This window comes from Miniopterus schreibersii (genome assembly GCF_964146895.1).
Source record: "Miniopterus schreibersii genome assembly, chromosome: 21".
Taxonomy (NCBI): Eukaryota; Metazoa; Chordata; class Mammalia; order Chiroptera; family Miniopteridae; genus Miniopterus; species Miniopterus schreibersii.
The window spans coordinates 9,222,809-9,235,057 of NC_138123.1; the positions used below are offsets into that span (position 1 = coordinate 9,222,809).

General features: G+C 39.4%; 1 protein-coding gene across 3 annotated transcripts in view; it reads right to left on the reverse strand.

The window, feature by feature from the left end:
• Positions 1-12,249, reverse strand: part of DESI2 (desumoylating isopeptidase 2) — a 28,876-nt gene that overhangs the window by 4,686 nt on the left and 11,941 nt on the right. The window contains exons 2-4 of one of the 3 annotated variants that reach the window (XM_081123946.1): positions 5,124-5,196; positions 2,414-2,507; positions 958-1,082 (exon numbers count right to left, since the gene is read on the reverse strand). In XM_081123946.1, coding sequence (XP_080980072.1) covers positions 958-1,082; positions 2,414-2,507; positions 5,124-5,196 — 292 coding nt within the window. Of the gene's footprint in view, positions 1-957; positions 1,100-2,413; positions 2,508-5,123; positions 5,197-12,249 lie in introns of all 3 variants that reach the window. The other 2 variants (XM_081123945.1, XM_081123944.1) reach the window with 2 other exon arrangements.

The following is a 12,249-nucleotide window of genomic DNA, read 5'->3' on the forward strand; positions in this document are numbered from 1 at the left end:
GTGCTATCAATGCATCCACGGGACTAGCACCGCTTAAACTTTCATGTTCATGGGAAGCATCTGGGGATCGTGTACAACGAAGATCTGACTCAGCACGTCTGTAGTTGGACAGAGACGACGCACGTCTCCCGGATTCCTACGCGGTGCTCATGGTCCTTAAAGAGACTCTGAGAAGCACGGCAACAGTCAGCTACAGTCCTGGTGGGAAGCTGCACGGCGGGGGCACCAGGGAGTGGAAAGGGCCGGGCGGCTGGGCATCCCTGCGGGGCGCAGGGAGAGGCAGCTCCTTGTCTCCCTCCACCTCGCAATTTCTGCAGCACTTGGTGCTGCTGCTACAACTGGTTGCTCAGGGTCAGAAAGCTGGGAAGTTGTTTCTATTTCAAGTGCTATTTAATTCTCTAGACCTTATTTGGTAATCGTTTGCTTTCTTCCTTCCCTTTTCTTTTTCAAGGTCCTGTAATTTCGATCTAGTTTTGGTCTTCTGCTTGGGATTCAAGAATTGGGAAGGCCAATAAGTGCCTGTGTGATAGGCTGGCAGAGTAAGATTTCGAGATAGGAGAAAAGAATTACTTATTAATAAGTAAGAGCCTGGGAAAGAAATTCAAGCTGGCAACTAAAATTTAGGGAAGGGGAAGTATGAGTGGCTAGAAAGCAGAAGTCTCTCAGGCATTAACTTTTTAAAAGTGAAAGTTTCAGGCTGTAATAAAATGAATTAGAAGAGACAATAGTCTAACTCACGGTACCCACAGCAACCTCATGAATATAATCACAATTTAGGGCCCTGCCCGCTCTAAACTCACCATTCTTAAAGAGGTCATGCAGGAGAAAGAAACGTAATACTATACTTCATACAACACAAAGAACCAGAAAAAATGCATCGATTAAATGCAGTGGGACAGCAAGAATACTAGTAAATGTCCCTGATTTGAAGAACTTTTAGGACAACATTTAACTTACCTCTGATAAAGCTGAAGAAAAGTGATTGCAGTTTTTGTGCATTAAATGATAGGCATTCCCTTTGTATTCTTTCCCCAGCTCTGCTACAATTTTTTCTATATCGTCTTCTAGGAAGTCCGTGCTCCCTAAAACAACAGCTTCTCTTAAAGAAAAGACAAACAAACAAACAAACGTAGCTGCGTGAGGTTTAGGTATTTATAAAAAGCAGGCTTAAAGATTGGCTTATTTCCAGGTATCATGATTGATATAGCAAAGCAGTTACTGTAGTAAGACTGAAGGTAAATGAGATACTTTAAAATGTTGATTGTTTTAGTTTCTACTTTTCTGCCATAAACTCTTGAGCACACTACTTCTGAATAGTTCACACGCTAAGGAAGTCATCTTCTTTATAAAACGTGCCCTTACATTCAGGATGCAACAGCAGCTATTCTGACTACTACTGTGCAAGTAGTTACACTATTAGAGAACCAACTCCATGCTGCCAATACTCCTGGCTAATTACACCTGCCCTCAATGGTTGGCATAGCCAACGCCCTCACCCAACTACTACCCTGAAAATGTAATAGACATTATTCAATAGCATGTAGAATTTTAGCCAGATCGAGTAAGCAGCTGAGAAAGCTGAAAACACTTAGAAAACCCTTTTATCTAGTAGTCTTGCCTAAAGGGAGACCCAAGGAATAGATTCAGGATGGCCTTGTACAGCGTTTCTATGGGGAAGTGTTTCCAATCAGGGGCAGGCCAAGGGAACCATGAGCACAGCAGTGACAAACGTGTAGCCCTATGCTGAATTTCAATGCTATAACCTCATTTCACTATTTCTGGCAAGTTAACTATTGTAGGCCCAGAAGTGTCTTTGAAGCTCCTTGAAACTAAGGTTCTAAACATCACTTTAAATCAAACCTTAATTAAGGAATAGAAACCTGATGATCAGCATTCAGATCTTCAGTTTACTACTGAATGTTTACTACTCATAAGGCACCTTAACAATAGTTTCCCGGCTGATCAACTGTTTAAATATTTGAAATTTATAAATAGCATCTTTCATTGGGAAAATGAAGAGATTTTTAATACTGCTAGGTAGGTTACAATAAAACTTTCCTCCATCTCCCTGCAAACAGGAGATTGAGGGGAAGCAGTAACTGGATATGAACATTTTCTAAAGCAGAACCTGAGATATACCAAGGTAAAACAGTTTTAAAGTACACAGAGTAACTTATATGGGTCTTGAATAAAAGCAAGAGCCTAGGTTATTTCAGGCACTTTATTTGGCTGACTCCCATCTTTACACAACAACTGAGACAGATCTGATTTTCAAATAAAATGTTAGCAGCTAAAGCAATGCTAAAGAAACATTTTAACTTCCTCGATTTTAACCTACAGAATGAATTCTGTATGCCCGAAAACAAGTTCTGAGACCTAAAACAGCGTAATAAAAATTATCCTCCCTACTTACTTAAATTTAAACGTCTCTCCTAGTTCAGAAGCATTTCCTGGGGAAATTTCAAATATTCCAGAAAAGGGGTATGGATGGCCACCATAAGCAAATTCTGAAAAGAGAAAACTCATGACTTTTAGTATTTATCACACAAAATTTAACCAGAATGCTGAATTAGCTTTAATAAATGGCGAGGATAATGATGATTCCACCTGAGTATTTTTTCAGGTTATTAATTTTCACGAGCATCTCATTTAGCTGTTACCTGTATAGAACGGTTGACACAAAAGGCCTGAAACTCTTAATGAAAGACACTCAGAAGTAACTCTGACTTTGTTTTTACTGGCAAGAGGAGAGTAACTAACACTCAGATGTAAGTACAGTCTCTCTGCCAACCTATCTTAACTAGGTGGTCAGTTCAGTGTTGGGTCATTTTCTAAATTAAAGTGATCAAAATTCAAAATTGCACTTGACTAAAAAAATCTGTCTAATAACGTGTTTTCATGGTTCCTGGGCTGAAGATTCCTGGTTTATCTTTGAAACATTAGCAAACTTGAAAAACTGAATTCAATTTCCCCATTCAAGAGAAAGTAAACTGCCAAATTACTACATCCACCCACTCGCACAGGCTGTGCACGGCATCCCATTCAGCCGGAGGGGACCACCTGCGCTCAGCAGAGGCCAACTCTCCTCCAGAACGAAAATGCAGAATGGTTCCAATAAGGAGGGAACTAAAGTTTCTGTCTACAGTTCTGATATGAAAAACTTAGATATTTAAGTGGCAAATCTTAGTGGGCTTAAAGAATTCCAAAAAATTGTTTAAGTTAAGCTCATCACTTAAAAGGTCTTAGAACACAGCATGGGAAAGACTGGCAGACACTAAGTTTACTTCTGATTCAGACCTTTCAGGAAAAAACAATGATGTTGAACATTCAATTTTGAAGTATACATTAAAACATTTTCAATGACTGAATTTTATAAAACACTGTAGTCATCAGGCTTGCCATGGAAAGACTGTATCTGGGTTTTTAACTTTCTCAATCATAGTCAGGAAAGTCACAGAGCCATTTACTCTTGCATCAAGAAGAGATTGCTCATTTTCAGGAATGCACAGGGTGGGGGCAAAAGCAGGTTTACAGTTGAGTACGTGAAACAGAGTTTATTCTTATATTATTATTTATCAATTATTGTATGACTTTTCATACGAACAACTGTAAACTACCTTTGCCCCACCCTGTATGCGCCCAGCTTTGCTAAGCTTATATGGACATGTTCTGAACCATGTCTCTAATTATTCCTAAATCATTTTATGACAGGGAGCAATGATCAGGCAGATAAAAGAACAATGGACTAGCATATAACACCATTTGGGCTCAACTCCTAGTTCTATTAACCATTAGCACAGTGTGACTTCCGGCAGGTGTGAGCTTTCCATCTGAAAAGTGTAGAAAATGCCACATGCTCTTATTTACCTCCCAGGAGCATGGTCATGTGCTTCAAAACTGGATGGCACTTTAAAACTGTAACACACCATACCAATTCAGCTGAAAAGGAACACACACAACTTTGGCAGAAGCCAAGTCAAACAAGAGAGCCAACCCCACACTACAATTCCACCCCCAGCAATGCTCCAGCCACTGAAGCTTTCAGCAGGAGCCTCACTGCTTTTCAGGGAGTACTGGGTAGATGCAGCCTTTCGGTAAAAGGGAGGTGCAACAGCAGACCTTTGCGGGCCAGTTACTACTCTTACACCACTCTGAATGCAGCTGACAATGTGCAATACGAAAAAGGGACATTACAAACACCCTACTGACACATTTAAGTAAACGAGCCTTTTCTTTGTAATAGCTAAAGCTGGCGTGTAGTCTCCTTTGAGTAAATGGCAGTAACATAGTCTAAGAGGCCACAGAGCCTGCCTCGCTGAAGCAATTACAGGCATTTCTGCTATAGGGCGAGTCTGTGATTCAAACTAATGTACTAGACTAGTACAACCTTGATGAAACTGGCAATGTGATCTGCCTGACACCCACCATTACTGCTCCCAACTTGATCGGGAGTAAACTTCCTTCAGGGAGAGTGGGAATTAGGAGGACACGGCTGCTGGAGGCAGAGTGGCTGTGTGAGTGGCTCCGCCAAGCTCGCCATGATAGAGGGCAATAAGGAATACAAAGAGCTGAGTAATGAATGACAAAGGCCACCTCTCTCCAGCGAAAAGCTGGCTGTGACCAAGGGCAGGGTTTGCTCGGTGATATGGTAAACTTTGTAACTATACACTTGTAGGTTTACCAAAGCAAATCACTGAAATTCCCTCAGGAAATTGGTATTTCAAGTGTGACACTTTCTAGAACCAACGCTTCTTCAGCCAAAATGATTGTATCACGTTATTTTTCAAAGTGCAACATTTCTCAGGAACTCCAATATCTGTTAGAGCAAAACTGTAATGGTACAACAATACCCAAAGAAAGAGGTTTTAAAAGACACGGTATTTAGAATAAAAGATAACTAAATGAGTGTACACTCATGTACTTAGGTATTTTCTCCCCAAATACATTCAACTTTGGGCATTTTTCCAAAGTACGGTATAAATAAATATGGGGAAATGATCTTCCACTTTTCTGCAACAAGTTAGGGAAGCAGTTAAAAGACAAAAAGGAAGAGCTATAGTTACAACTTAGCAACTCCTTTAAATGAAAAACCTTCGGAAAGTATTGAGACTGTGTACACGTACCTCTGCCATATACTTCAATTCCTGAATGAAAAACTCCAATGCCAATGGATGAGGTGTACTCGTTCATCCAGTACTAGGGAAAAAGAAAAGATTCAGACCCTCTGTTCAGTTATAACTCCACTCCACGTTGCGGGAAGCACGACTCCCCGTACTAGTCCCATTTCTTGGTATTTTTCCTGATGCCTCGGAAACTCCCATTCGGTCTTATCTCTGTGCCTCGCTTGTGCAATAGCCTATGTAGAACTCCTTCCCGGGCCAAAAGGAATGTCTCATTTCGTGTACAGGCGCATTACCTAAGGCTCAGAGCATCAAATCTAAACCTGGCCAGGTTGGGAAAAAACAGACATAAAAGTTCTGTTAGTCACTTAAAAAAGTTACCTAACATCAGCTTTCACGTCTGTTTTTCTTCTATCTTAAGCTTTCCCTTTCATTCTTGGGTGAGCTCCCTCAAGACAGGGATATTTTATTCCTTTTCAAAAATGTTTGAAAGAGACATACATGTCCTGATTCAGCTCCAAGTTTGATACTGATAATATAGGAATAAATAATATGAGGCACAAAGGTTAGACCAATCTTCTTATCATTGGTGTAAACAAAAATTCCCAGAAAAGGTAAATTGGGTGTTTTAGGAACAAATAAGATTTCCCCGGGTAGAAAATTTTGGGGGTGGTGTGGGGTGGAGGGGAATGGAAGAAATGCCAGAAGAGAGTATAACAATCCCAAAAGAAAAATGTTTTAAAAGACATAGTATTTAGAATAAAAGATAACTAAATGAATGTACACTATATGTTAAAGAGCATATAACCATAAGGAAAAATCAGCTAAATCTGGACTGTGGGATAGTCAATAAGAAAAGTGGCCTGGTCTTCAAAAAATATTGATGTGAAAGTCAAAAAAAGGCGGCTAGTCTTTAAAGAAGATTAAAAAGACAAGACAACTAAATGCAATGAAGGAATCCTGACTGGAGCTTGGATTAAAAAAAAAAGAAAGAGAGACATCATTGGGATAAGTGGTGGAGGCATTAACAGGGACTACACATTAGATGATATTGTACCAACTGAAGATCCTGGGTGTGGTAACCGTAGTGTGGTTAAGGTAGAGGCCGTCCTCTTGGAAAACACGCTGCAGCATTTAGAGATGAAATGCTGGAATGCTCTGCCTTACTTTCTGTGAGTGCGTGTGTGTGGTGTCAGAGAGGGTAAGAGAAAGCAAATATGGTTTTTACTGGTGAAGCCAGGTGAAAGTATACAGTTTGTGCTCTTCTTACAACTGCTTTTTGAAGGTTTAAAGATTTTGAAAATAAAAAGTTCGAGGGAACTAAAGAGAGGATCTAGTCCTTGCCTTTCCAAGTTCCTTGCTAACCTCCTACTTTCTCTGTTTTCAGGGAGTAGAAAATAGCAGGTGATCCTGCTGGTCCCCATAAACATTCTTCTTCCAGTGAGCAGTTTCCTTGGAAGCCAACTTCTGGGACCTACATTGCTTTTTCCATTTGAGAAATCCCATTGTTTATAGTGTTTGCAACCAATAATTTGGCCTGTATACTGATTTCCTTAATGATGGCACCAGCAGGCTTTTTGATGCTGTTCTGGATGCTGACAGCTCTACTTTAGTGACCTCTTCTCTTTTTACATGTGAGCTTCTTTTAAAATATAGAATATTTTCTAAAAATATATATATAATGGTTTGTCTACAACAAAAGGCTGTCTACAGTGTTTTAAACTCTTAGTAAATTGAACACTTATTTCCATTTAATGTCCCATATCACTTAATTTTAACAATATCTTTTAGTTGAGCAGTAAATAGCCTTCCCAAAGTGCTTTTATAATAAATGACTATAATGGGAATCTAAATGTTTTATTAAGAGATAGAAAGGTTTTCATGAAAAAGAAAAATTATATACCAACAGTGACTTCTGGCCAAAGGGTAAAAACAGTGCTGGGCTGGGAATGCACTTGTCAGAATGAGGATCCCGAACTCGGAAATCTTTTACCCTCTGCACTTTCACAAATGGCACTGATCTCTTCTACTCTTAGGGAATTTCACACTTAGAACTCCTGTATGTTGCCTGGGTACGTACTATACTATTTTAATTTGAAATTTCCCTGCAGTCAAGACTTTACATTCTAAAAAATAAAAAGGTATTTTTGATACCTTTTATAAATTGGGAAACTGTAAAATGAGAGAAACTTAAAGACAAGGGGGAAATGTACCATCCAAAATTTTGGTCAGCCCTTTGGAGTGCAGAATAATGGGATCTGACCTATATAAGGTTTCTAAAGAACTGCTGAGACACTACAATGAAAAATGAATACCTGATTGTTTTGCACGTGGTAGTGTTATCTCTACTCTCAGCCGGAAAGTTGGACACTTAGGTCAAGTGTTTTTGCTCAAGGTCATAGGAAGCCCACAGGTTGTGAGGAAAAGGATTTCTTAACCCAGAGGTATTTCTTTGGAGAGTAATGAACAGCAGAAGGCTATCCACTCCTAACACTTTTTCCGAGGCTCCGTCTCAGTATTGTGTGCCAGTCGGGAATTAATGTTCATGTTGCTTACTCCATTTGCAGGAACAGTAAGGGACTCAATGATTTTTTGCTTTTCCGTTTCTTTGTATTCTTATCCCTAAAAAGGCCCTCAACTTTAAGGGTTAATTTCTTTGAGAGATTAAAGTAACTAGTTACTAGTTAGAAATCTATGAATAGATATCGATCTCTACTTATCTTATAGAAATAAAAAGAATTTTAAGTAACTCTGTGAACAACTATATACCAAAAAATTAGATAACTGAGATGAAATGGAGAAATTCATCAAAAGACACAAATACCAAAACTGACTCAAGAAGAAATTTAAAAATAGGAATAGATTTATAATGAATAAGAACGAGAGAAAAGAGAATGATTTAGTAATTTAAAAACTACCCACAAAGAAAAAAGCCTATGACCAGAGGATTTTGGTGACATCTACCAAATCCTTAAACAAGAATCAACACCAAGTCTTCAGAAACTATTCTAGAAGACAGAAGAAGAGTGAACACTCCCCACCTCATTCTGAGGCCAGAATTAACTTGGCATCAAGAACAGACACCAGGAAACCATAGGTTTCCTCTCACAAACATGGACTCAAAGTCCTCAGCAAATACTAGCAAATGGAATAGCAACATATAAAAAGACCACACACCCCAACAAGTGGGCTTTACTCCAGAAATGAAAGATAGGTTTAGTATCTGAAAAGTCAATTAATCATACTACACCCTATCAATAGAATAAAGGACAAGATAAACTCATTAGGTGTGGGAAGGCATTTGACAAAATCCAGCTCTTTCATGATTAAAAACACTCAATAAACTAGGAATATAAGGAAACTCCCAACCTGATAAAGGGCATCTATGAAAACCCCACAGCTAACACCATATTAATGGTGAAAGATTTAATGCTTTCCCTTTAAGATCAGGAACAAAACAAGATGTCCATTCCTGCCCTTCTATGAAACACTGTGCTGAAGACTCTAGCCAGAGTGATTAGAGAAGAAAAATAAATGACACCCAGACTGGAAAAGAAGTAAAATTATCTCTATTTGCAGATGACATGATCTTGTATATAGAAAATCATAAAGAATTCACTAAAAACCTATTAAAACTAAGAAACAAATCCAGCAAGGTTACAGGGTACAAGGTTAATACAAACATCAACTGTATTTCTATATACTAGCAACCAACAATACAAAAGTGAAATTAAGAAAACAATTCCATTTACAGTTGCATCAAAAAATATTTAGGGATAAATTTAACAAAATAACTACATAACTTTGTATCTGAAAACTATAAAATATCATTGAATGAAATTAAAGAACTAAATAAAGGAAAGACATTCGACCCTCACAGATTAGAAGGCTTAGTATTATTAGGATGATAAGACTCCCCAATTGACCTGCAGTCACTACAATCTTCACCAAAATCCCAGCTGCCCTTTTTGCAGAAACTAACAGGTCAATACTGGAAATTCAAGAGACCCATAACTGCCAAAAATCTTGAAAAAATTGCAAGAGTCACACTTCCTGATTTCAAAACTTATACAGAGGAGCTACAGTAATCAAGAGTGTGTAACTGGTATAAAGACAGATATACAGATAAAAAGAACAGAATCCAGCTCAGAAATAAACCCTTATATTTATGGTCAATTGATCTTTGACAAGAGTGTCAAGACACTTCAGTGGAGGAAAGAAACAGTGTTTCTTAGAAATGGAACTGGGACCAGGACATCCATGCAAATGCATGAAGGGGGCCCCCACTTCCCACCACCTACAGACATTAACTCAAAGTGGGTCAAAGTCCTACGCGTAGGATCTAAAGCTGTAAAACTCTTAGAACAACAGTATAGCTTCATGATCTTATATTAGGCAATGGTTTCTTAGTTGTGACAAAAGCAGCACAAGCAAGAAAAGAAAAAATAAACTAGAAAAAAAGAAAACATTTTGTGCTTCAAAGGACACTGTAAAGAAAGTGTCCTTTTCTAGTAACACCAAAGATGGCCCAAGTAGTTCTTCAACTCTAATCCCCAATCAAAACCTCTGAAGAGGTCACTTCTCAAATTACAGACTACATTCTTAATTCCGGACGGCTGCTTTCAAAAACGTGATAAACAGGCTAAAAACAACACATCAAGAACAGAAAAAAACAAAGAGCCCAACTCTTAATATACATATTCTGATCAGGCACCTTTTCACACATGAATAGCAGCACATTACTGACGAAATTTTTAGAATTTACACCATGAAGTGAATTAGATGTTTTTCTTTTGGTGTGGGATTGTTGTTTTTTTTCCTGAATGGATTCAGAAGAAAAGAGGGTAAGCCTTCCATGGAGAGCCAGTGGGAGTGGTGCCCTCCAAATGTTTCTGCTCATGTTAGGGCTTCCTGGCTCTATAATTAGCGAACACGCCTGGGAGGCTCAATCTCTAAAAACTGGGCAAACTGCCTGTGGAAGAGGGGCGTTTAATTCAAGGTCAGCATGCCTTATCCAGTCCTTCTGCCTCAAAGCCCTGCCAACGCTACGCAGACAATATGAATGATGCTATTTTAAGTGAGGATTTAATGAGATACCTGTAAACAAAAAAAACAAAAAAGTATACGAGGACTAAGCCTTTTACGAAATGATCTCAGTTGTGAAACTCCCCACAATGATTTGCCATTGCTATTCATACTGAAGTCATTGCTACCCTCTCACAGTTTAAGATTTTAGAAATTAACAGTGTTTCTCGATGCTTCTCTATCTTGGTTTCCATTCCTTGTCGTTACTTTAAACAATTACTTACTACTGTCAAAACCTTGCACATGGCAGCTCTGGAGGTAAAAACCTCTGTACAAAGCTCAACAGAGCCTCTCAAACTTGCAATGTGGAAATTCATGCTTTTGCAGAATACCGTAAAACACTGATAGTTTCTAACAGAAAGCATATCATAAATATGCAACGTGAAATTATAGCCAAGAACATGTATCCAGGAAAAACAAACAAACAAAACAAGCTGCTCAGACTGGATGTCAGCAAGATCTCTGTTAACTTTTGTTGGGTATGTCTTTATTTTGTTGTCTAAATAGTAGCAGACGCCAAAAGTTTAAAATTAAATTACTGGGAAAACGGAAAATCCGGGACAATTTGAACAGAAAGCTTAGTTTTTTGTTTGGACTGGGAAAAGAGCACTTGTGCTCCTAGAGCTTGGGCCAAGTGTAAGAGTACAGCTAGTGTTCAGCAGACCGTTTAAGGACTGCTTCCAGACAACTGCAGAGTCTGGGCTAAGAGCTGTATGTGACAACACTGGGGCCAGCCTTCCGAGGGTTTATCACGCAAAGGCCGCGCTGGGTGCAGGAGTGACACAGACTACCGGGCGGGTCCGCTAATGGAGGCTGCGCATTCAAGGTTACTGAGTGCTGACAACTGGATAATCCCTCTGGGATTCCATGAGAAATCAGATATTTTCATTTGAGTTAGTTTACAGTTCTTAAACCCCTCCTAACATACCAAAGGAAAACAGTAAACCAGCCAGTTGCTACCACAAAATAGCATCTCTCAAACCACTAAGCAACAGCAGAGTTACCACAACATCTCCACGCCAACCACGTGCCTAAACCATCTGCGCTGATGACGTTGTTCGGTCAGGGTAATCTAAGGTTCTCTTCCCCTCAGGGTCCAGCGGGAATGCCCGCAATGCTCCTCTATTCCAGTTGAGATCACAAGGACACTGCATCTATTATGTTTGAATTTACTTCAGAGATTACTGTTGGATAAAAGAAGGTTGAGCCAAGTATTACAACTAACACAAGTGGAAGCATTTGAACTATAGTGGAAAAGACACTGGGTGGTGTGTCAGGAATCTGAGGCTATTTGCCTTATTTTTTTCATAAATATCTGATAACTTCTTAAGGTTCCTAATCTACCTCAAAAGTTTGATTCCAATTCAGATCCCAGAGACAGAACACTTTGGTTCAAATTCTGGCTTCACTATTTACTAGCGGGTGACCCGGGAAAGAGACTGATCCTCTCTGTGTTTATAAAACGGAGATAAATAGTGTCTACCGCAGAAGGCTGCTGTGGGGATTAAATGAACTAATGACGTACAAAGTACTTGAAGAGTGCCTGACCCACAGTAAACATTAATTGTTAGCAGCAGCAAACACATACATTTATCAACAATATGATGCTTCCCTAACATTTCTGTTCTAGCAGATCAGTTCTGGCTATCTGTTAATTCTCAGAATTTTCAAGAACCTCTGGGAGAGGACGTCAAATAACCAGGGGCAGTGACCCACTAAACTGAAGAGCAGGCTTAATTTGACTAGAAGATTCCTACAAGCAATTATTCCAGGTCTTGGGAAGATCTGAGTAAAAGGTCTCTTAAGAAAGGCGGTGGTTTATAAATGCTTACACTTGCACGAGGGACTGAGCAGAGGGCTGGAGAGCCACATCTCACTTGGGTGCGGGCCCTCCTGGCCTTGGACTTCCTCAGACCAGGGAGACGGAGGGCCGGGGGAGGACCACTCACACACACCGCCTCCTAGTGCCAGCCAGTGTCACTGCTCTGGAAGGCTTTTCAAACATTCTGAAGTATTAATATAACGAAAGAGAAAACAAGTCACA